Genomic DNA, 26,442 nt, shown 5'->3' with positions numbered 1-26,442 from the left:
TGGTGAGGGAGCAAAAATTCAGCACAAACTCTTGCTGTATTGTGGGGAAAAAAGAGATGGTGACGAAGACAATAATAGCTCAATGCCCATTCTCCATTTCCTGTTACGCTCCGTCCCCCTCAAATTTGATGGGAAACGTTATATCTCCAGTTGGAGGAGAGTTCAACCTTTACTTTAAGGGAATAGAAATGGAACCATTGTCAACAGTTCTGGCTTTTCGGGGGACAGGAAACGCGGGACACCATGCAGGCATGGCTGTAAACCAGCTCGTTTCCATGGTAACCAGCAGAGCGTTTGGTCCTGCAGTAGCAACGATGTCTGCCCGAGGGGACGAAGGATCACGATACGCTTTTCACCACCTTCCTCAAAAAAACTTCCCGTCTCTGGAAAGCAGGGACACCCGGGATCGCCTGGTCAAATGGTGCGAAGGAGAGCCGGCTGGAACAGCTCCCCGGGGGGGACGAAAATGTGGGCTCAAGTGGAGGGTTCCCTGTGAGGGTGGGGTGGGGAGAGGCTGCAAAATACGGGAAGGCACTGGGGGAGTGGGTTGGGTGAGATACAAGGTCAAAATTTCTGCCAACTCCCCCCAACCCCCAAATCGGGAAAGCCTTTAGCAGCTAATTTATAATGTAAAAAAGCACTTTTGCAAAACATTTAGAAACGGTTCTTCCATAATCTTTGCTGCATGTTTATTATGTCACGAATACATGCATTTCTTGAAGAGTCAGGGGGACGGAGCAGAGAGCAGCTGCTATTAGTGTTCGAAACAGATTTTAGGGTTGTAGTAGAGGAAAGTTCAATGAAAATGACAGCACAGTATGCAGCAGACGTGAAGAAGGCAAACTCCATGCTAGGAATTATTAGCAAAGAGGTGGAGAGCAAAATGGCCAATATTGCAACAGCCTTGTATAAAGCTATGATGTGGCCTCATTTGGAATACTGAGTGCAATTCTGGTCACTGTATCTCAAAAGATATTACAGAGCTGGAAAAAGTACAAAGGAGGTCATCCAAGATGATTAGAGGGTTTGGAGTACCCTTCTTAAGAAGAAAGGATTTCTTATGAGGAAAGTACTTGCTTACTCAGAAGTAAGTCTCACTGTATTCTATGGGGCTTACTTCCAGGTAAATGTTCTTAAGATTTCAGCCAGTGCTTCTTCTCAATCACAGTGGAGAGGTGACATTTCCTACCAATGGCAGCTCCTTGTGCCTCATTAGGTGCCATTCCAGAGGGTGTCTTGACCTTAGAGGAGGGTAAGGGGTACAAATGGCTACTGATGGACTGGAGAAACTTAACAGCTAAGTGTGTGAGTGGCACACCTTGCAGAGGTGGGTTTTGAACTTCATCTTCTGTATCTCTCTGATTCAACTGTCTGTCCACCCAGGGCCTTGCATTGTTTTGTTAAGAACCTGCAGGTTGTGGCTTTGGTGGGCCAATCTTGAAGTGGAGTTCTATAAAAGAAGGGGGTCACCAATGTTGTTTTCTTTTGAACTGTAATACATCTCATAGCCACGTCTTATATCTAAAATTAATTTAAGTGATTGGATGTATTGGACATAATGTGTACATTATGTATTGGACATAATATGTAGAATTGGCTTGTCTTGATCAGACCCTGAAAAGGAACATGAGATATTAAAAATAACAATACCCTCCCCCCCTTTGCACAACATAAATGTACCTGTTGGAAAGGAGATTTGTTACATATGTAAGATTAGGTTTTATTTTGGAGATTTGCTATATATGAAAAATTGGATTTTATTTTAATGAATCTATGATTGCTCATAATAAATCTTTTGATTTTCTCTGTGCCCAGTTAGGTCTGTTCCATCATAAGTATGATACAACATTTTATCAATGTTGCAATTTATCAATGACCACTGAAGAAGGCTATTTGGGCTGAAACACATATGATTGGTTGATGATATAGTTTGTTCTAGTCTGTTATCAGATATCCTACTGTTTGCCAGTTTTCTGTTGACCTTATCAACATCAGGGAAAGATGCTGTATTGAAATGTCATGTATATGTAGCTTTGATTTTTAAAATTTTGTTCTTCTCTATTTCATTAGAATTGTGGTGTTTTTAATTTTAGTTATTATTTTACTTTTTGCTTATTTTGGCTTTGTTTTCCCAACCTCTTGGTTACCTTATGGAGGTAAACAACACCCATCTTGTAAATAATTTCCCATTAAGGCTCTGGTAAGAGCTGGACAGTGTTTCTCCAGGTTGTTGGCAACTCTAGTTTGATTAGCTTCCAAGCAGAATGGACAATATGACTTGAGCCTGCAATGAGGTATGCCATTATTTAATATTCTTTCTTTTCTTTTCTTTTAAACAAAAAGTCTACTAGGAAGAAAGATTTTGTCCCATTTTTCTGCTCTCTGTTAATTTTTATTTTGCACATATGTTTATAAAGGGGTGCACTGAAAATGATGGATTCTCCCACTGTAGTCTGAAAGTGGTAAAGTGAATTCCATCACATCGTTCAGTGGCATATGTAGACGAAGCCTGTCACTGCATTCTTTCTGTACTCTACAGGTCCATGGATGGCAGAATCATAGCACAGGCATTCAGCTTTGATCAGAATTTCAAAGGCTATCAACAGGAAGATTTTCTTATGGTAGTTATACAAATATTATTACATTACTTTTATGTAAAGAATGCTGTGGACAAGAATCATATATTTACAGGAGTGCTTCTGCTAGTCTTTCCCATGGGGGAAAATTATAACATGGAAAGATTTATATTCCCCTGGACTAGCACATCCCGCCTGATTTTGCTGAGGAGCAGCTGTGCAGAGCCTTCTGATTTATGAATAGACATGGGAATAAATCTTCCTCATGTTACAGCTTAGTCATTAGAACTACTTGCAAGAGAGGCTCCATGAATGAGAATCTTAACATGGAAAGCTGTTCTGAATTGAAGACTTTTGGAGGCGGCAAGGGCTCAGAAGTCAAACTGGAGACACCTACCTTGATGCATCTCTTAATTTCATTTAGTAACAGAGTCTGTTTAACCAATGAATTGTCATTTGCTTTGTACTTCTAGGGCTTTTTTAATGACCCAGATGTTAACACCAATTTGAAAATGCTTTCGTCCTCTGGACAATGGACTACATTAAGTAAGTAGCAAATATTTGGGAGAAGCTTCTCTCCTTTCAATGCAATCGTTTTCTCTCTTCCGTAACCACTCCTAGTTTGTAATAGCAGTGTGATTCACGTTCACATCTTTTCAATGACACAATAATTGCAAAATAGAAAACATTACTCTCAACGGACAGATAAGAGGTATTAACGTATTTGGGTACTCAGTTGTTCAGGCTGCATTATCTGTGTTTGACCCTCAGGTTTATTTTAATTATTTGCGCTGTAGATTTTGGTACTATATAAGAATCTGGTGTGTGTGTTTTCTTCTGTTTAAAAAAGCTGTGGTATGAATCATATCTGGTTGTAGCACTAATGCAGCATTTCACTCCACCCAAAGCTTCTAAACAATTATGTTTGGGTGATTTTTCTTCATGCTTTGCTTTTCTAATTGTGATGAATTGTCTGTCCTGTTACTTCCTGCATTGTTTAAACCTAATAAGATGCTTAGGAATATCCACTAGCTAAAGGTTATGGACTGTCTGCTGTTTACCTATAGGCCGTTTGTTAGTTATTTTGAGAGTTTCTGAAGTATATCCTAGCTGGTTCCCTTGGAAGGCAGTTCCTGTAACACCTGAATGCAAGATATGTATAATTGTGTTAACCGCTTTCATATCTAACCTTAAACCATGTTGGGAAAAATAGGAGGGGGCATACATAGTATAGGTATATAAATTACATATGGTGAATGGATAGAACATTTTCTCCTTTCCCCATAATACAAGAACTTGAAGTCACAGTGAAGATGATGGCCAGTAGATTCAGTGTAGAAAAACTGAAGTAACTTTTTCATAAAATGGGTGATTAATGTATGGAATTTACTACCACAAGATGTAGTAATGATGATGACCACCATGTTTGCTTACTTAAAAATACAAGACTAGTACTGGATAGGCTATTGCTAGATATTGGCTAAAATGATTAAATGAAATCTACCATAGGAAATATCAAGTGTCATTTTCTTATGCGTGTGTGTGTGTGTGTGAGAGAGAGACACACAACGCACAGCACAAGACTGCTGCGTTCATATCCTGCTTGTGGGCTTCCTAGAGGCATCTGGTTGATCGCTCAGAGAAATGGGGGCAGATGAACTCTAGCGCTGATCTTACAGGGCTCTTCTTATCTTTGGTGTCTGTACAAGGCTGGTCTGAAGGGCTTCCAGAGATGGTCTCCAGCAGAGTCCTAGCCCCATTGCTGGGGATACTGATTAGATAAAATAAAAAGGCTGGCTTGCTCTTGGCAAGTGTCACTTCTGATTTTAACAACAGCCTGATCAGCAGAAGCTGATCAGTAGGTGAAGCTTTTCACAGTCTGGCTTTAAGGATTTTAATCTGCATATGTGTGCAGAGCAAGCTGCTGTTACAGGCAGAGGAAGAGAAGCCATTAAAAAAATTGTCAACCTTCCCCAGTGCACCCACAACCAGCTTTTTCACCCTCTTTTACACCCATTCTGTCTTCAAAGGTGTTTGCAATTGTTCATGTGCAATCTTTTGTCATTTTTTGTGCCTATGAAGTCCTTTCTCTTTGTTTGGCATCTTTATAGTTCCCTTTTTAATCTTTTTAGATAGGTATCACTGAAAAAGTATTCTTTTCAGGCTGGTCATCAAACAACGATGGATAATGGGAATATGAGCAAAAGAATGTATTTCCAGTTTATTCATTACGGGTTATATTTCACTGTGTGACCATGCGGTCCTCAGAATACCTTATAATATTTTTAAAAGTCAGTGGCAAGTATCCAGTCATGCATTTGCTGCTATGCAATAACAGTTCTGTTCATGAAAGAGGGGAAAGTGATTTGTGCTGGTTTCCCTGTCCAGCGAGGACCTCCACTGTGCTCCCGTTTCTTTTCTTGAGCGTGCTCTGACATCCAGGAAGAAAACTTCTGGCAAAAAAGTGTCCCCCTGCCAATTCTTGTGGACATTCGAGGCAAGATCCAATCCACCATTTTCTACTTCCCCTCTGCCCCCATTGTACCCTAGCCTTCCTCAAAGCAGTGTTTAACCTACGTGATAGATTAGGAAGAATGATACTGGTTTATCCAAGGTTTACTGAATGAGTGGACTAAGAAGGGCGCAGGAATGCCATTGTGTTATGTGTCCTCTACCCAGTAACTTCTGGTTCCGCTTACCCTGTGTCTTCACACATTCTGCAGAGTTTGCCCTCTGCTCTTCTGTGTTTGTCCAGTCTCTGTATCAGGCATCTGACGAAGAGAACTTGATTCTCGAAAGCTTATGCTAAAATAAAATTGGTTAGTCTTAAAGGTGCTACTGGACTCTTTTTGATTTTGCATTTTTAAAAGTTTGCCTCACATAATTGGCTGCCACTGGTAGGGGCAGGGCAAAGCACACTGACTTCGGTTCAAATCACCCTGAGCAAAGTGAAGTTTGTAGAGCAGGACTTCCCTGCCTCCTTCCTCCTGCTGCGTCCATGCTTAGCCCCGGTTCTGTTTCTGGGCAGCAAAGCACAAAGTGGGAGTCTGCAGTGGGAGGGGGAAATTGGCAGAAGTTGCATACATACAAAACAATTGACTTAAAGTAATAAATTAGATCTAGGAATAAAACAACAATAATTTATAAAATACATTAGTTATACAGGTATCCACGACAGGCTTCTTCTGTTGGCTATAAGATGATAAAGTAGGTGCCAGGCTAATTGGACTAGGAAGGCTGTTCCATAAATTTGCCACCACAGAAGAGGCCCTCACTCCTTCCTAACCTCAGAAGGCAGGGGCATGCCTGTGAAGGCCTCTGATGCAGACCTTAAGCTGAATTCATTTGAGAACAAGCAGTCCTTAAGATACCTTCGTTTGAGATTCAGGGATTTAGGGGTCCAGGGCTGTTGAACTAGACTGTAATGCCTAGTTTCCCTTGAGGTGGGGGAAAGTTGACCTGGGGCTACTGTTTTCAATTGCAGCCCTTGTATTCTTCATAAAGTTTAATTCTGCTTGGGAATCAGCTGGAATTTGAACTTGAGTTTTCAATATCTGAAATCAGAGTCTCTCTACAACAAGACATCTGACACATGAAGAACATGTCGAGAGATGCAATGTTAGCTGGGAAGGGTAATTTTTAAAAAACAGAGCCAGTGGCAGGGCAAAGGCTTTGCTATACAGTGGAGCTGTATGAAGGGGCTGTGAAATGCCAGAAGGGAAACTTCGCCCATTATAACCTCTTCAGATCCAAGCCCGTCTCTGGAAGGCAGCCCCAGCCCATTTCTATTCCTCGCTGCCCTCTGGTTGCAATCCCACAGAGTTTTAGACTGGAGAAGTGAAATTGACGGAGCCTTAGGGAGGTGAAGATGAAATTAACAAACCCTCTGAGGAGCGATCTCCACTCGCTCTGCCTTTTTAAACTATGCTTCCCAGCTAAGATTGTGTCTCCGTACATGTGACAAACACTGAGGTGCCTTGTGTAGAGAGATTCTCTGTGCTCTAGTCACTGCATCATGCTGGCTCTAGAAGTATTCATATTTGTGAAGACTTTAAAAAATTCTTTAAAATTTGCAAATATAAATGTTATCTTCTGTATTCGCCCCTGCTATACATCTGTGAAAATATAGCCTTGTGGCCTCATGTCAGATTTATTCCCCATATTTCTTCAATTCCCTTTCAGATACCAGTGTGAAAAAAGTTGAAGTGAAGAATATTCTGTGTACCAAAGTTTCCATGTCATTTTTTGATCGATTATATTGTGAAGGCGTTGTTCGAGAAAATGGATATATTGTCAAGTGTTTTGATGAATACTGTGATGATACTCTAATTGCTGATGAGCTAAGAAAGGTAAGTACAGGGTGAAACATAGTTTTAATCTTTTGCCAATGTCCATACAGTGGTTAGAACTGCCCAGTGATTTATATTATCTATCTATATTTCCCACTAGTGTTTCTTTAAATAAAATAAGGGAATTCCAGCTTTGGAAAAGGGGACATAAATCAAAACACAGAAAATCTGTAAGTTGACCAAGAAGAAGTTGCTCTTTAATGGGATTATATAGGGGTTGAATCCAGTTGGCTTGTGTGCTCAGATTTGCTCAGGTCTCTATACTACAGACCTTGTCCAATATGGCTTTTGTCCATGCAAGTTATATGATCCCCTAGAATAGCCTTTTTGAATGGTTAAAAGGGACCTCTCTTCCTTTTTCACTGGTGGAAAAGCTGGGTGGATCCAGCCTAAATTCAGTAACATTTGAGTTTCCTTTTTTAAGCTGAACCCAAAGGCTGCCAGAAAAAAAATGCATTTTTTTTAGATCACTTCAGACTTTTGTGAAATGTTACATGTGTTCTGCTGCTGGAAATCTTCTTGCGTTGATGGTATACTCCACCATTAATGGACTGAGACTGAGATGTGTTGCTAGCCCTTTCCTCATATTTGGGGTTGGATCCTGCAAGTCTGATCCACTAAAGAGGCTGTAAGGCTCCTTGGCTATAAGAAGCCTTTTTCTGGTGCTTTTCCTTCAGCAGAACAGAAGAGCTGCCTGCCTTAGGAGGAAGCTCCTTGCACTGGAGGAAAGCAACACCATAACCCAAACAGGATCCAAGCCACAGTTTGTATTGTTGTATGTTGCCTTGAGAGCCTTAAGAAGCTGAAAAGTAGAATTGGGGCTTTTGAACAAATAAAATGGCATGGCCATTCATGCTAGTGAAAGTAGATTTATAATGCTATCCTAAGCAGAGATATTCTAGTCTAAGCCAATTGAAATCAATTAGCTGGAGTAACTCTTAGGATTGCGCTGAAAATTTAAGCCCTAATGCTGTGTGGTCTGGGCATGCCGTCTTCTGTCAATCACTTCCTTAAATGCTGATTGTAGCCAATGTTGTTTTCTTGATAGTGCTTGTGATTTTACTTTGGAAACTGATGTCAAATTAATCATATTAATTCACCCAGAGGTTCCAGGTAGCGTGCCTTCACACATGTCTGGTGGTTCACATCTATCAGAATCAAGTGGCTGTATAAAAGATAAATACATACAGATTATCAAATGTGTTGTATCTATTAATTTTAAAAATTGGCAATGGGGAATTAATAATTTTTTGTATTCAACATAAGTACTGAACAATTTAAAACATTTTCTGTTTCATATTCTTCCATGTCTCATAAAAGGTACTTCTTTTGGAAGATTCAGATCACTTTGATTTATTCAGCCTTTCTGATCGTGAGGAGTTTCTCTTCTGTCTTTTTAAGCATCTTTGCCTTGGAGGAACTCTTTGTCAATATGAAGATGATCTTGGTCCATACTTAGAAACAACAAAGGCTTTATATAAAGATCTAGTAAGGTAAACTTGTCCTGTTAAGAATTTGATTTTCATAAATGAATGCAATTTCTGATTTCCAAAGTGCATTTCTTAAAGAAAAGTGCATTTCTTTAAGTAGTTTAGAGATTGCATGTGTCTAGTTCAGTCTGGACAAGGTATTTGAATTGGAACTTCAATCATGCACTTTGTCTGCAATAAAACATTTTATTTCACTGCTTACAATTCAACTGGCTGTGCGGTTTTCAAATAATTACTTAGGAAACCATGAAATAATTAGTGTCTTCTCTCTTGGTATGATGCCTTGGGAGCTTTGAGCTCCATTATGAAATCTTATATCTGACCAGAAATAAGCAGGATTGGACTGAAAAAGCAGTATTGTATTACTGTCATATATATTGGCTTGAAAGACCAGTGTGATGTAATGGTTAGAGTGTCGGACTAGATCTGGGGAGACCGAGATTCCAATCCCTATTCAGCCAGGAAACACCCTAGGCCAGTTGTTTTCTGTCTATTTGTCTGTTTGTCTGTCTCACACCCCTGCCATCTATCGCACAATGTCATTGTGAAGATAAAATGGAGGAGGGGAGAACCATGTTGGCCAGAGCTCATTGGAAGAAAAGTGGGATAGAAATGTACCAGATAGATACTTAGACTGTCCTCCCAGCCATTATATAAGGGTCACCATTGTCAGACTTTGACAGTGCAATCCTAAGCAGACTTTGATGGACTTGGAAATATGCAATTCTGTTTAGTATTGCACTGGTCAGACCCCCACAAAAAAACCCCAGAAGTAGATGAGCAGCTAAAGAGTGGGCCTGACAAGGCCATGTAAGTTTGGCCAGCAACCTGCCAGTGGCTTGCCACCTCTCTGTGTGGGCCACACTGTCTTTCTTTCCCTAACCCGGAGAAATTTGAGGGGTTGAGGGTAAGGGTTTTTCACTATATGGAGAAATCCCCATACCTGCTGTCCCCATCTAATTAATTCAGAGGTCTCCAAACATTTTGAGTCTGTGTGTGCCTTTGGAATTTGACACAGGGCAATGGGAGCAACCGTAAAATGGCTGCCACCAGGGGGTGGAGCCAACCACAAAATGTCAGGGAGTGTAGTAGTAACTCTAATAGTAACTCTTTAACATTTCAAGCAGAAGCTCTGCTTAACACAGGGGTGGGCAAATTGCGGCCCACGGGCCACATGCGGCCCCGCTACAGAGTTTTTTGTGGCCCGCCAAGACAGTCAGAAAAATCCACCTTGAACCAAGATTTCCTAAAATTAAATGTGCTTGCAGCTATAGATGATATGAAATTAGCACAGTAAATAAATTGAATAAAACTACCACTATTTTATTTAATTTATATTTATTGATTTTTATGATACAATTTATACCTTTTCTGAAATGCAAAGTTAACTAATGAATGCAATCATTTTAAAAGGTGCGGCCCTCCGCTAACCTCCGCTCCCACAAAGTGGCCCCCGAGCCAAAACAATTGCCCACCCCTGGCTTAACAGGATACCTTTTAAAATTTAACATTGTTCAAAAATATTTTCTTGCATACACACAGCAGCTTATTTTCAGTCATGCAGTGAAGATCCTTGTATTGTGACGGCAGCTGCTGCTGAAGCAATATTATTTTGAATTGGCACAGCCAATCAGACATCCAGTGACCAATCAGAAGCCCTGCTGGACAAATATTCCACCTGGCCTCACCTACTTTCTAAAAACACTTGATGGGCTCCAGGAAAGATGTTGGCAGGCACTGAATACCCTTGCTTAAATTTATTCCATGTTTACCTCCTGCTTTCTTCCAAACTCCCCCACAGAGTAGTTTGCAACAAATTAATTATAATTATGAATGTTTGTCTTCATTTAGATCTTGACTCCCCCTCCTCCTTTAAGGTATTTACTGTTTTAGTAACTCCTTGAGATGCTCTCTTTCCTCTTTTTCCTAATGCTGAATTTCATATTTCTATTAGTTACTCTTATGTCCCCTTTTTCTGATATTGTTTGATTTTATACTGTGTCATCTCTTAAGCTACCAATTCACTCAGACGCTTATGGATTGTTCTTTCAGCTGTGGGATACCCATCTCAAACTATAAAATATAAATTTTGACTAGTTTAGGTGTCTGTATTAAAGACTGCTTTATGTTTTATGCATTTCAGTGTTCAAAAGGATCCTGAAACTAAGGAAATAAATATAATATCTACTGTTTTTAAAGTCTCTGCCTATGTAAGTATCTCTCTGGAGAAAAGCATTAACTAAGGATGTAATTAAAAATATTGTTTGGAATCGTTTTAACATAAAAGAAAAAAACCATCGAGAGAGACTAATTTCAATAAGCAAATATGTTTTAAAGTTAAACATCTTAAATTGCATTTATTTACACAATAGATAAGCATGTACCCATATCACTGTTGAAAACAGAAGTGCTTAACTTTGGCTTGATTACTTAATATTTTATTTGAAGTTACTTTTGTACCCTAGTTTTTTTTTTTTTATTAATTTTTATTGAATTTTGTTGCAACATATAACTTACAATCATAAACATCATTTCAAGTCAGATTAAAAGTTTAGTTTACAATACATTATTAACCTTGTGTTCTTGAGAATTAACAATAATATCTCTTTATGATGACTCAAATATACAGTTAGTTTAGTAGAACGAGAGGTAACCATTGTTTGTTATAACTTGGAAAATTTTTGAGTTGGGCTGCAAATTGTGTTCTTCTATATATTCCAAGAAAGGGAGCCATTTATCAATAAAACCGGTATTTTCTGTGAAACGCTCTGCATTTTGTATATCGTTGCTTATTTTTTCTAAAATAAAGTGATTCCAAACTTTGGAGAACCAAGTCTCAATTGTTGGTAGTCTCTTTGATTTCCAGACTGTTGCAATAGTACTCTTAGCTGCAATAAAGAGTGATGCAATGAGTTCCTTTCTGATTTTAGGGATATGCAAATTTCCCCATAGGTCTAGAAAAATCATTTTCGGGTCAAAAGGAAGTTCATAATTAGTAATGTCTTTAATTTTCATTAATATCTCCTCCCAAAATTGTCTAATTTTTTTACATTCCCACCAACAGTGGGCAAAGGTTCCCTTTTCACCGCAATTTTTCCAACATTTAGGGGACGATTTATTAGATATCAATGCTAACTTTTGGGGGGTTAGATACCATCTATGTATCACTTTGAATGTTTGAAGTTTTGTTACAATGACTTTTGAGGTAAATATGCCAGATGACCATACCTCATTCCAAGCCTCTGAGGATTTCTCAATCGAGCAGTCCTTACTCCAGCTATTTTGACAACTTAATTGCTTGTTCTCCGTTGCGTTTAATAGTATTTTGTATAGACGAGCTATCATCCCTTTTTTTTGTTGTGAGGAGGAATTTAAAATTTGTTCAAAATCAGTCAGAGGTTCTTTCATGATGTTCCTTAGTTTTATTTTCTCCGTCATGTGCAAAAGTTGTAGATAGCTAAACCATTGTAGTTTACTTTTTAGTTTTCTCTCTATATCTACCTTCTCTAATAGTCCTGACTGTGTGGTGATGTCAATTAATCTGGTTACTTTTGCCTGTCGCAGTGTTAGGATGAGGGACCGGTCCCACCCCGGTGAGAACCATTCTTGATTTATAAATGATGAGAATCTGGATAGTTTTGGGACTAATTTGCTCTTACTTTGGTCCCACGTCTTTAAAATAGACGATATCACAAGACCGGTTTTAATATTTTTTGGTCTATTAATTGGTTTATTCCAAATTATGTCTGTGATGTCATAATGCCTTACAGAGGGTTGCGTAATTTTAATCCAATCCGGCAGAGTTGAATTAGATGTTATTTGCAAGAAGTTGGCCAGTCTTGCTGCTGATTGGTATAGTGATAAATCTGGATAGTTGAAACCTCCATTTAGTGATTTCCTTCTCATAGTATTAAACGCAATTCTCGGATGTTTGTTTTGCCATAGGAATTTATTGATCAGTATTTGCCATTGTGCTATTAGCGATCTGTTTATGGTAAGAGGGATCGCTCTAAACATATAGAGAAATTTTGGTAATATAAAAGCCTTTATTAAATGAAATCTGTCATACCACGTGAGTTTTAATTTGTTCCAGTTAGTAATGTCTGTTTTAATTTGATTTGTTAATTTAAGATGATTCAATTTTACCAGTTCATTTAGGTTAGGAGAGATATTAACACCTAAATAAGTTATGTATGATGGAGACCACTGATAATTATATAATTTATTTATTTGTTGGATCATTTTGCTATGGATATTAATGGCAAGGTAATAAGATTTTGTTTGGTTAATTGTTAATCCTGATATTGCTCCAAAATTTGTAAGTAGGGTTGAGAGATAGGGCAGCGAATTTAATGGGTCAGTTATGTATAACAACATGTCGTCTGCGAACAAGCTAATTTTGAATTCTGCGGAATTAACCTTTATTCCCTTTATTTGATCATTTTCTCTGATGGCAGCCGCGAAGGGTTCAAGGGCAAGAGCAAATAATAGGGGAGATAGGGGACATCCTTGTCTTGTGCCTCTTTTTATATATATGTTTTCTGAGTGCATAGCATTTACTTTAATATTTGCTATTGGTTGATGATAAATTGCTCTAATTATATTTAAAAATTTTTCTCCAAATTCCATGTATGACAGTGTTTTTAAGAGGTATGGTAGTTCTACCGAATCGAAAGCTTTTTCGACATCTAATGATAACAAAATAGTTTCCATGCTGTTGTGAGTACAATGATCTATAAGGTTTAGTGATTTATAAATATTATCTGTAATGTCTCTTTTTGGTATAAATCCTGATTGATCTGTATGTATGTAGTTAGATATGAATGTGTTTAAACGATTCACTATGATGGAAGTGAAAATTTTATAATCGTGGTTGAGCAACGATATGGGGCGGTAGGATGCTGATTTCAAAGGGTCTTTTCCCTGTTTGTGAATCACAATAATGTCAGCTCTCTCCCAGGTAGGAGGCATTTTACCTACATCTAGAATTGAGTTGGCCAAATTAGTCAGGTGTATTGCTAATAAATTTGTATATTTTTTATAAAATTCTGCCGGATAGCCATCCGGTCCTGTTGCTTTATTATTTTTAGCATTTTTTATTGCATTTATTGTTTCTTGTATAGTGATGGGTTTGTCTAGAAGCGTTCTGTGTACTTCCTCTAATTTCTTGAGACTTTTTAGTGATTTTAGAAAATAGGCTATTTTCTTTGGGTCAGGATTATTTGAAGAATATAGTTGTGTGTAATAGTCTTTGAAGACCTTGAGGATTGATTCTGATTTATATTGTATGACATTTTTGCTGTTATAAATTCTGTTGATATTATTTTGTGACCTTCTTTGTTTTACTTTGTATGCTAAAATGCGAAGAGTTTTGGGAGAGTTGGACCAGTGTGTCTGCTTAGCAGCCAGCAGCTGTTTATATATTGTATGACTTTCCAAGGTCTCTAAGATTTTCCTTTGCGTTAGGAGCTCACTATATGTTTTCCTACTACCTGTTGACTTGTGTTTGATTTCTAGAGCCTTAATATTATTTATTAACTCTTGCTTTTGTTTCAGTTTTTCTCGATTGATTTTTGCTGTAAGAGCTATTATGTGACCTCTGGTCACTGTTTTTATTGTGTCCCAAAGTATGTGCGCCCCAATTTCATTAGATAGGTTCTCTGCAATAGCTGTTTCTATTATTTTCCCAATTTCCTTAGTTGCGTATTGATTAAATAATAAATGCTTTGGTAGGCACCATTGATTGCTTTTCTGTGTCTTGTCATCTAGGTTGAGTGTCATTGTTACCCATGCATGGTCTGAGATTGTATTATTTCCAATTTCTATTTCCTCTACCTTGTCTATAATAGTATTGGAGCTTAATATGTAATCTATTCTTGTATATGTGTTATGTCTTTGTGAAAAATATGTAAAATCTTTTTCTCCTTCATGATAGTGTCTCCAAGTGTCTATTAAATGATATTTCTTTAAAATAGCTGCTAATTTTGTTGTTTTGTGTATATTTTTTGTATTTTGGTTGTTGAAGTTCGATTTATCTAATTGATGATTTACTATGTAGTTTAAGTCACACCCGATTATTAAGTCTCCTTCCTGAAATGTAGTTAATTTCTGCAATGCTTCCTCTATAAAGTCTAATTGGTGTATATTAGGAGCATATAACGAGGCTAGTGTAAGTTTGTGTTCCCCTATTTTCCCTTTAACAAAGATGTATCTACCTTTTTTGTCTTTGAGAGTTTTTGTTTGTTGAAATTGTATATGTTTTGCAATTAGGATGGCTACTCCTCTTGATTTGGAATTACCAGGTGCATGGTATTGTGCTTGTAGCCACCTAGCTTTCAATGAATCAGTATTATTATACCGCAAGTGGGTCTCCTGCAGAAAAATAATTTGTGCTTTAGTATGAGCTAAATTCGAAATCACTCTCCTTCTTTTAACAGGATTTCCCAAACCTCTAACATTGAAAGATAAAGTTTTGATTTTAGAACACATTTCTATCCTTGATTGTAATAATTACTCAAGTTCTACTCTTGTTTTCTATATTGTTGTTGACTCACTCTATGTTTTCCGACTTGGCTTATATTTTATAGTCTGAAGTATAAACTACTACTGCAAGTTGAATTTTCCCAATTATAAGCAGGCATACATTATAATACCGGTTTTTTTTTTGATTAATCCGTCTCAAAATGAATGAAAAAAAAAAGGGGAAATTATTTAAAAAGGTATTGCTATTATCACAATATTTTCCCTAGTATGCTGTTTCAAAGATATTCTGTTTAAACCACTCTCTTCAAATCGATGTATATATATTATTAATACAATTCTTCTTTATTCTCCTTGTATCATAAACCTTTCAAATTATTTAGAGTACAGTCCAATAAAACCACTTGTATCTCTTCGCCTCTTAGTACTGTTTTAATTCCTCTCTGCGTAAGTACCTCGTAGTGTTGTTCTTTCTCCCTTTTATGACCTTTCCTTCTCTTGGTTTCCTATCTTCGTTGCAAACTTTGAACTGCTTGTATTCGTCTCTTTTTTTTTTTTTCCCTCCCCCTCCCTATAACAACCCTAACCCCCCTCCCTTTCTTATACCCCCTCTCTCCCCTTCTATACTAATGAACTATATCAATGAACTATAGAATATAGATTTTTATTACTTTTACTTTTTTTTTTAAAATTATTGCTATTATTTTTTTTATTTATTGTTATTTTTGTTTATTAATTTTTGTAATATTTATATATTTATTTATTTTTTTTTAACAAATATTGTTTTTTGTTATAAAGATTGCTAACTATATAAATCTATATGACTGATATATGCAACTAATTAACTATTCCAACACCCTCCCTTTTTCCCCCTTTTCTTCCCTCCCACCCTCACCCCCACCCTCACTCCCTCCCTATTACCACCTTGTACCGTAATGAACTAAACGTATCACTTCGTTGATTATATTATCAATGTACTATATTCCTATTAAAATTTATTCAAGGTTAGCCCTCTCAAACTGATGAGTTAACTTCACTCACCGGTTGTGGAAATCAACCTCCCTCCTTATCCACTTATGAGAGCTAAACAGATCTATATGAGCTATGTTAAGAGCCCCCCCTCCCCCAAAAACCTCTGAGTTTGTACTTCTATCTACAGTTACACCACTTCTTATTTAAACAGGCTGTTATACTATCAATCATTTTACCAATACGTTGAGAGACAATGATGAGATAATTCAAGTGTCTCTGATGGGGATCTTGCTCCCTTTCTGAGGGGATAGTAGTTCAGAAGATTTTCTTTTTTGGTTTTGCTTGTTCGTCTCCATCGGCGTTTCCAGCCCGACTGCGTTTAGTAACTCCAGTCCCGTGTCTATGTCTGTTGCTGTATACCTTTTGCCTTGATGAAAGACCATAAGTTTGCATTGATCCAGCCATTTATATCTTCTGTTCGCTCTTTGCAGAGTCTCAGAAATTGGCTTGAGTTCTCTTCTTTTGGCAAGTACTTCCTTTGGTAGATCAGCAAAAATATATACCAATTTGCCTTCACATTTGAATGATCCTCGTGTTCTGGCTTCTTCCATTATCTTTCTTCTTGTTCTTTGATCTGGTATCTCGATAATTATATCTCTCGGGCGGTCCTTATTTTTATTTTGGTGATAGGGTCCCACACGATAGGCTTTTGTGATATAGGGATAGACTCCTTCCTCTAGCTTTAATTGCTTAGCAAGCCAGTTGGCAATAAAGCTTGTAAGATCTGTGTTATACGTATGCTGTTCATCTATCCCCCTTATCTTAACCTGATTTTGCCTGGCATTTAGTTCGAGTTTCATTAGTCTGTCTTGTTGTTCTGTAATTAGTTTTTGCATGTCTGTGACGTCCTGTAGAGCTTTCACACTCACTTCCATAGCTTTATCAGCTTTATGGTTAACTGTTTGTAAATCGTGTTTTATGTCCGTGAGTTGTGTTGTGATCGGATTAATGAGTTTGGCCATTTGATCTATAATGTCCTGCTTTAATTGTGCTAGCTGGGGGTCCAAATATTTTTCTGGTTGATTTACCTCAGTCGCGCCGTTTTTTACAATGAGGTCCGCCATTTTAGTTTCCTCCGTCTTGCCGCGTTCCTTCCCCTTCGGCTCTCCCGGGGTCGCGAAGAATGCTTGTAAGTTTTTCACCGCTTTCGTGTTGTTTTTCTTTTTCTTGATGGGGTTCGTAAGCATTATTTTCTTTTACTTTTTCCTTCTTGTGGTGTTTATTGGCAGGGTTTGGGATCAGGGGGGTCGGAGCGCTCTTAACATGCGTCCATTCCTCTCCGCTGCGACGCCACGCCCCTCTTGTACCCTAGTTTTTTAGCAGGTTGGTTATTTTTCATCTCATTATCTCCTTTGCATTTTAAATTATTATTTCTACAATGGGAACACTGTAAGTTTTCTATACTTGAAGGTATAGTTGCCAAGGCTTCTCAGACATCACAAACCAACCACAGTTTGTTCTTGCTAGGCACAAGGCTGGTTTGTTATTGTGATCACCACTCCCTTCCTCCTCCTCCCCTCTCTCACATGGTGTACAAAGATTGGAGAGAGAAGTCTCCAGTCCAGCTCGAGTTTGTTGTGACATCCAGTTCCCAGTCTAAGTGCCTTGATTTCAGTGGCCTTTGACTAGAGTAGTTTTGCATAAAATTACTCTTTTAACAACATGGCTTTTTTCTGGGAAAAGAGATGGCGGATCTCTCTATTATTACATGTGCGCACGCGAAAACACATGATGATGTCACTTCTGGGAAGTGACATCACTTCCAGAAATGACCTTGCTTCCCAGAAGCGACTGCAGGATGCAGGGCGCAGCTACCCCCTGGAGTGCTTTGGGACTGGCTGGCCAGACAAACAAGAGCCGGCCATGAGCTGCAGTGCCGTGGCTTGCCACTGGCCTCCGCGGGGGAGCCTTCCAAGAGGCTCCTTTGCTCCCAAAGACTGGGGTGGGGATGGAGTGGCTGCCTGCCCCGTTAACCCCGACAAGGGCTGGCCTAGGTAGCTGGCTCACCTGCCCTGTGCAGGTAGCGAAGAAGCCCCGAGACTCACCTTTGCCCCTGCCTTGCTCCATGCAGCCGCTCTCGGCTTGCCACTGCCAGGCGCTGCCACGTCTCCTACTGTGGCTCCCGCTGCTGGGCTCTTCGCCTGGCTCTGCCAGGGATGGCATCAGTGGTTGTCCCCGCCCCCCGGGCTCTCCTCCTCCTCCCCCTCGGTGGGCGCTTTTCATCTTTCCATTTACTTGCCAATACTACTCTTGCTGCTGTTAGCATATACCTAAACAGTTCATATAATATTCTGTCAACATTGTCTGGCAATATTCCCAACAACATAGTCTCTGGTTTCATAGCAAAATCTGTTTTGAATCTCTGCATGTATTTCTTTCCATTTTTTTTGTTTTTTTGCACATCCACCACATGTGGTAAAAGGTGCCTTCTACTTCTTTACACTTCCAGCACATCCCTGTATATTTCTTACCTATTTTTGCAATATCTTTTGGAGTTATATACCACCAATAGAACATCTTATAGCAGTTTTCTCTTAGTGCTAGACTTGCAGAAAATTTTATACCCTTCGTCCATAAATCTTCCCACTTATGGAATGTTATTTCTTCTCCAAAATTCTGAATCCATTTTGTCATATACATTTTGATTTGTTTTGTTTCTGTGTCATATTGAAGTAGAATTTTATAAATTTGCTCTAACATATGGTCTTCATAATAACAACAACAACAACAACAACAGCAACAAAACAACTACGCTAATATACTACTCTTCTAGATAGATGAGTGCCTCACCCAGCCTGGTGAACAAGTTAGTGTTATTTATTATCACCACAATACAGTTGGGCAACTGGGGCTGAGAGGAGTGGCCTACCCAAGGCCACCTACTAAGCTCATGATTATCTTTTCAAAATCTGTTAGATCTCTCAGCGGCCTCTATAATCTTTCATAGCTTCCTTTAATCTGGAAATTGCCTGCAGATATACCAGCCATTGTATCTTCTTACCTTCTTCATTAACTGATTGCCACGTTTTTATTTTTCCTTGAGAATCTATCATATCTTTATAATTTATAAAATCTTTAGCTTTCCTCGTATGTTTATCACAGAAGCCATCTGTTGGTGACATTACTGGTGATATCAGTGAGGGGGGGAGCTAATCCTCATTCTCACGGAATCCCAGATTTTGAGCAGACTGTCTCTGATTACATGACTTGTGTGTTGCGTTCTTGTCCTGTTGCTCCTTTGTTTTTTATGTTTTTGCCTGCAGTCATCAAATCAGTCTGGGTAACCCAAAAGTTCTAGTCTTAGTAGCAGTTGTTGGAGATACAGGTGAAAAAAAAGCTGTCCTGGTCACCGTAGCAGTTGAGAATCTAACACCAGTCCCACTGTGAACCAGTTTAACTAATGGCAGCCATGCACTGCATCAAGAATCATATGTACTGTCAACATTACTATTGCTGACAGTGCTGTGAGCTGCTTTGATTGCTGTGTGAAAGTAAGCTAATGTGGGGACATTGCTGTGGCATGCTGTGGCTACAGGCCTGACTTTATACATATTTGCTAACACTGAAAAAAAATTTAAACCTTGGTTCCACTGCACAGGAACTGGGTTTGGGCAAGTGAGGAATTAAGTGGTAATTGGTTTACTAACTTGATAATTCACTGTGTTGCCAAGACTAACAAAACTCTCATGGATCATATGAAGTTGCCTTCACAATGCAATCCTGAACAACCTTCCTAGCCCACTAAAGCCAATGGGCTTAGAAGGGTATCTGTCTTCCTCAGATTGCACTTTCTGTACTTTGCACTAACTAGCAGCAGCTCTCCAAGATCTCTGAGGTGTCTTTCTTTGACTATCAGTCCTGCCATGCCATCCTTTCTGTGGTTGAATCTATGATCTTCTATAGCCCTGAGCTACTGTACCTTCACTCCATATTATCCGATAGACAGAAGTCCCTGGTCCACGTAGTCCAGTAATTTTCACTTCAAATGTCAAGAGCTATCCAAAAACTTTCCTGCATGTCCTACTTAAGATTTTTTAAAAACTGCTTTGCAGCTCACTTCCAAGATTCTCACTAAGGAGAGTGCGAAAACTCATTGGCTTTTCGGTTGACCGCCCAGTTCATTACACGTAATGGCAGTATTGCCCTGCTTCAAGAAGACCAGAGAGTTACTAGCAGGCAGCCTACAAGGCAGCCTTGACCCACAAATAACTTAAGTTCCTGGATTTCACCCAGCGGTAAATCAGGAATGTCATTTACTCAGCAATAGGTGTGGTTTTAACACTAGTCATAATAACTTGAGGCTCAAATAGTTTGCTGATGTGAGATTTCAAAATAAAGAAAGGATTCTAAAGTGCTATCAAATGCCATCAAAGGCTTCTCTTAAACGCTCATTGGGACCTTATCTGCAGACTTGCTTTCGGCATGGCAATAGCAAACAAACGCAGTTTCACTAAGGCAACAATCTAGACACGCTTATTCTGGAGTAAGTTCTACTTAATTTTAGTAAACTGTCTTCTGAGTGAACCTGCTTAGGATCAGGTTGTAAGCTCTGTAGGGCAAGTGGATCTAATTATACCAATACTAAACACTGGTACATAATACCTACTTGCCTTGCAAACATTCATCAGAGCAGTTAATCATGCAGTAGGCTACCCATGTGTCTTCTGCCATCATCACTGGATTAAATGACATTTCTCCAAAGTCCGAAGCTAAAATGATCTGGCATTGGCGTCATTAAATCAGCTGAGGGTCTCACAGTTAACACCTGTTAAATGTTACAGCTACAGATAGTGGAACAGATACTATTCTGAACTAGTGTGTATGGAGTCTAAATACTGTGATAAGGACGTAAATAGACTTGGCCATTATCTTTAAACTGTTCAGATGAGAACTACATCTCAGATACCTAAAATAAATTCCATTACCCAACTGACTTTCTGGAAGTTAAGATAGTACACGTGTTGGATCAGCTCAGTTGTGGAAATACAGACATTTGAGTTTCCTACAATTTTAAAACCAAAATAGTTGTAAACAGTCTGCAGGATATACCACTGAATGTGGAAATGTTGGGAGCAGTCTGTATTGTTATTTATTAATCATTATCATCAAGACTGTCATCTATGAAGCATCTGCAGAGAGCTTTGGGGTCTTTATGCTGCCCTTATAGTGCCTTCCTAAGCAGAGTTACAGCCTTCTCAGCCCATTGACTTCAATGCACTTAGAAGAGCATAACTCTGTTTAGGATTGAAGTCACCCATGTTAGTTACATCTAAGTTTTGCCCATGGCTTCACAGTTTGGCTTATGGAAGTCTTCACCCTTCAGCTGTAAATTGTTTGTATTGTGGAAGACGTAATCTGATCCTATGCAGAGATAAATGTGCCTAAGGACCAAAGTCACAAAAAAGTTATCAACTCAGAAAATTGTGCACATACAAACCGGAATTTGGGTAAGGACTGTGCAGGAATTAACCCTTCAACCTCTGCATCAAGCCATAACACAGTATTTAGCTAAATTATACTGGTTTCCTATGTATATACCCTGTATAGCTTTAAATTTTGTTAACTTGGATTGCTGTTTTCCTAATTTGCTCACTATGTTTTTAAACTCTGTTTTTGTTCCCTAAATAGGTTTAGCCATTAGGTTTGTTTTAAACACACATTGACACAAACTCTCTCTCTCTCTCTCTCTCTCTCACCCACCCCAGAACTTAAAAAAAAGGCAGAATACATGGATATAAATAAATGTATCTGATAAAACTTACTGTAGCAATTGTATCCACTCCACTTTTTAGTAAGCATTTAATACTCAGTTGTTAAAAGTTCCTCAGTATACCAATAATGGATACAGTCTTTTCAAATTTCCTTATATAATGGACAATGGACCATGACGATGATCTCCTATGTCACATGTGCCAAAAATACATCTGTGAATTTTAGGGCTCAGATGTGTATAAAGTCCTTGAAGCTTTTTATCTTTAGATGGAAACCTCAAAGAGGTAAATATCTTTATCAAGAATAGCTGTGACTAAGCAGACAAACAATTGCCTTGTAACATGTGTGGTTTTGAAATGTTTTAGCCATGGGGCTGGTGAGATGTCCTTATTGCTGCCAAGTCCAACTGGATTTCAATATCCCAGCATTTCAAATAAAATATAGATTGCTGCAGCTGCATTTAAATGCAGTGAATCAGATAAAACTAGTCTCACCTCCCTGGAATCAACTGCCTAGGGATGTGGTGGGTTCCACCTCATTGGCAGTCTTTAAGGAATGGCTGGCCGAATACTTGTCGGGGATGCTTTAAGCTGTTCCTGCATCGGGCAGGGGGTTGGACTAGATGGTCTGTAAGGCCTCTTCCAACTCTATGATTCTCTGGTCAGCAAAGTTTAAAGCCTTTTTTCAGCCTAAGGTGCCTTTCTCAGACATACTTATTTCCTTGTTTAATCAGTTTTAAGCAACTAGGTTGACATAGAAAAAATACTTCAAATTCATCTGGGGAAACGTTGACCTATTTGTAGTTTGTAAATTAATGAGATAGTGGTATATAGTTCAGAAGAGAAGGTGGAGTAAAAAGGGAGCATTTAGACTGAGGAGGTTGATTAACATATCAGAAACAGATGAGATACAGTAGAGTCAATTGATTTGAGGAACAGAATACCATGCTAGCAATTTAGGGCTGATCTACACAATATAAAAATATCCAGTGGCACCTTTGCAACTAATGACATTTATTTCAATATGACCTTTCATGGATCACAGCCTACTTCCTTAGATAGATGTGTGATGGAAAATCATAATGTGAAATTTTATGGGGTAGGTGTGGAGTGGGAGGAGTCAAGACTTGTAAATTACATGGAGTCTTTCAAGTGTAAATCTCAATGTGAGAGGGAAAGGGAGTTGATTAAGAGAGGGTAGGTGTATCACGGATTGCAGGTGAGAACTTAACATTTCCTCATATACCCCTACTTTAACGATTTCCAGTAAATGGGAACCCAGCATAGCATGCAAAGAGCTAACCTAGAAACTTTCACTCTAGATGTTTATTTTTTGGAGGGAAACATTAAAAATGTGACTCCCCCAACAACAGTCTAAAGCGGTACAGCCAATTCTATTACCTCATTCATTTACATGTGTAGATCAGGCATTAGTTTTTATTGCAGACATTACTACTGAAAAAACCTCTATCACTGCAGAGTTTGCACTCCTCCAGCAATACTGTGATTAAATATTTTTTCCTTTCTGATAAGAGCAGCCTGAATGTTTCCCAAGACAGAAAGTTTTCAATGCCCTTCTATATTACTGAATCTCCCCCTTTACTGAATGAAATAGGTAACCATGCTGATTGTGAAATGTGGGAAGAAAATGTTTCAAACTGGGCAGTATTTGGATTGTAAACACTCAAGACTAGTAACAATAAAACAGGTGCAGAGTATTAGGGTTATACCTCCATGTTTGTGTGAAGCTTATTTAGTAGCCCCATAATAAGAAAAGGGCTATCTGTTTATGATGTTCCATTGAACATTATTGCCTAAATAGAGCTATGCCTTCCTGATCATTGTATGCGTACCCACAGATAGCGTCAACAAGAATATGTTAATGATCCTTTTTTGATAGAGCTGTGATGGCAACAGTGGTGTGAATTAACATTTTAAAAAGTCAATTGCATGCAAACCAGGGTTAAGAACTATTGTATCAGTTTACTTTTGGATACTTACTGCTATTTAGATGGTTACCAGAGTATAAAGGATGTGATATACTTTCAAAGTTTAAATAGTATGGCTAGGACCTTTTATATGCAATTGGCCCAAAGCCCAAATGCAAGTTGAAGTGATACACAATAATAGAGCAATACAGATAAAAGTAATTTTTAGAAATACAGGTATTGTTTGGATTATGAAGTTTCCAAGCCCTACAAAGACTAAAACAGTATTTTAGAGAGAACTGAGAGCCAGCGTGGTGCAGTAGTTAGTGTTGGACTACACTATGGCCATTTCCACACGTCTTACTGGCCTCTGGAACGTTAATACGCAAAACACCTGAAAGATAGCATCTTCTTGTGCGAAATCACGCCAGGAAGACGCAATGTCGCGCAAACCTCCCGGATGATAGCATCTTCCTGGCGCGATTTCACGCGAGAAGATGCTATCTTCCAGGTGTTTTGTGCAACGTTCTGGAGGCTGGCAAGATGTGTGGAAATGGCCTATGAGAAAACCAGGTTCCAATCCCTGCTGTTCCATGGAAGCTTGCTGGGTGACCTTGGGCAGTCACAGTCTCTCTCTCAGCCTAACCTGTAGCACTAGTTGTTTGTTGTGAGGATAAAAATACTAAGGGGTGTATGTGTGATAGAATGTTGTAAGCTTCCTTGTGTCCCCAGGAGAAACGTAGCATATGTATAAATATACTTAATTCCATAGTTGCAAAAATTCATTTTGAAACTGAAAGTGCCGTTTCCAATAATACAGATGCTCATTCATGTAAGTTTTTGCAGGCTTCGTAGCTATGGCTGCCATCACGTGCACACAACACTAGGGAATAACTGGCATTGAAGCCAGTGCATTTTTAAAAAACTAGTTTTTAAAAATATGTGAGTGGAAATTTCAGTGGGACCTGCTGTTGAATAAATATGGAGCTGGTGCATTTGCAGCATAAAACCATACAGCGAAGATGCCTTATAGATCGGTTACCATAGCAAGTCCAATGTGCTGATTCAAAAGTCTTGCGATGCTTGGAAGCTGAAGCTTAACGTAAGCAGGGCAGCCTCATTCATTGCAGCATTTGGTAATGTTTTTTTCTTCATGCAGTGGCACTACATGCTCTAGAGTATTCACTGACAGCATAGTGACCCCCCTGCTCTGATGGAGTGCATTCATTTCTGTTCCATTTATTCCATGGAGTTCCAGTTATTATTTCCTGTTATTTTATATGTCTCAATTTTTAACAAAATGCTCAGTGGCTTACAATAAATGAGTTGCAATACAGTATAAAACCAATACAATAAATAAAACTTGTAATTAAAATCCGAGCAAAAACTGCAGCCGAGTAGCCATTAGCTAGGGTGCCGCAGACTGGTTAAACAGGAATCGGGCAAAACCAAAAGAAAATAAAGTCTTTGCCTGGTCTTTGACCTTACTGGGCTTATTACAAGTGTTCACATGAATATGTGATGCTGACTGTTGAGCCATAGAACTAAGCACTGTCTACTCAGTCAGGCAGCAGCTTTCCTGGATCTCAAGCAGGTGTCTTTCACATCCCAAACGACCTGGTCCTTTGAGCTGGAAACGGCAGGGATTGAACCTGGGACCTTCTACAAAGCACATGCTTTACCACTGAATCACAGCCACTCCCATATATATGTACGAGTATTGCTGCACCACAGTGTATATTTTATTATGCTTCTCACTAGGTTTTTAAGCTTTTCATGAATTTAGTAACAGTTCCCATCTTTGTTTTCCAATTTCATTTATAAGTAACAAATTGTGTTTGGCCATCATCCAACGTAGAGTTAATATAGACTGTTTATAAAAGAATCTACATCAGACCGAAGAATAAATATGAGTATCTTCCAATACGACATTTTAATAAGTCTCAATATTTTCTTTTCTAGGATGCCCGTGGCCTTTGTTATCCTTCGTCTAGCAGCCATGAGCAAACATTTGCTTATTTGATTGTCAACCCTTTGAAACGACATGTCTATGTTTTGTACCACTCTTTTGGTACGAGTTCCTTCTGCAATTGACTGATTTCAGTGGCTATTGAATAAGCGGACGAGCCTTTTAGAATATAGGTTTGTCAGGATCTCTTTCTTTTCACAGAAATCCATGAGATTGTTGATTTTTATATGCTCAGTGTTTATATTTTTAATGTTTCCATTTGTGTATTCAGACCAAAAGTTGTAGGAGAGTTTTGCTGCTGCCGAGTTGTACCTAAGTCCTCCTCATCTTCTTTTTCTTCAAACTGTGTGAAATACAAGTGTTTTAAATACAAGATTACTTCTAGGTATCATTAAAAAAAAAAGAAATACAGCATTCTGAAATAGTTTTCCAGGCACAATTGTGGGAAGAAAGTTTTTTTTCATCAATGACAATACAATGTATTTATAAAATTAGTAAATCTTGAATTACTGCGATCCAGTCTTAAATGTTTACTCAGAAGACAGACATGCAATGGCATTCTTGCTGTGATCAGCGTAGCTAGGATCACAACTTTATTCTAGGGGTGCAGTTCTCCCCAGAAAACCTCCACTTTTCCATTTTGGAAAACTCCATGGGTGGGTTTCTTTCACTGAAACCTTTATGGGTGGCCAGGAAAGGAATTCTCACTGAGTTCCTAGAGACCCCCCGTGCTTCATTTTATAGTGCAGGGTAAAGATGCCTTATTGGGAAGTGGAAATAGATTTGCCAAGGGCCAGAGAAAGTGAAAGCCTGCCTTTCTGCTATTACCACTGCAAGCGGACTGCAAGTGATTACATACGGATTGCACAGGGGTAGGGGGGAGTCCCATAATCCTCCCCACGATCCT

General features: G+C 38.7%; 1 protein-coding gene across 2 annotated transcripts; it reads left to right on the top strand.

Annotated features, from left to right (window-relative positions):
• The first annotated feature begins 314 nt into the window (after positions 1-314).
• CFAP300 (cilia and flagella associated protein 300) lies at positions 315-26,073 on the top strand. 2 transcript variants are annotated; one of them, XM_054973150.1, is made up of 7 exons: positions 315-421; positions 2,540-2,621; positions 3,050-3,122; positions 6,759-6,925; positions 8,246-8,418; positions 10,559-10,625; positions 25,529-26,073. In XM_054973150.1, the coding sequence occupies exons 1-7, from the start codon at positions 315-317 to the stop codon at positions 25,658-25,660; spliced, it is 801 nt and encodes a 266-aa protein (XP_054829125.1). In that variant the 3' UTR covers positions 25,661-26,073. The 2 variants fall into 2 exon arrangements, with proteins under 2 accessions (XP_054829125.1, XP_054829127.1); XM_054973152.1 differs by lacking the exon at positions 315-421 and adding an exon at positions 2,128-2,294.
• The last annotated feature ends 369 nt before the right edge of the window (positions 26,074-26,442 follow it).

Source organism: Eublepharis macularius, chromosome 3 (genome assembly GCF_028583425.1).
Source record: "Eublepharis macularius isolate TG4126 chromosome 3, MPM_Emac_v1.0, whole genome shotgun sequence".
NCBI classification, from domain to species: Eukaryota; Metazoa; Chordata; class Lepidosauria; order Squamata; family Eublepharidae; genus Eublepharis; species Eublepharis macularius.
Note: the sequence above shows the minus strand (reverse complement) of the source record. Positions and strands in the feature narration are given on the sequence as shown.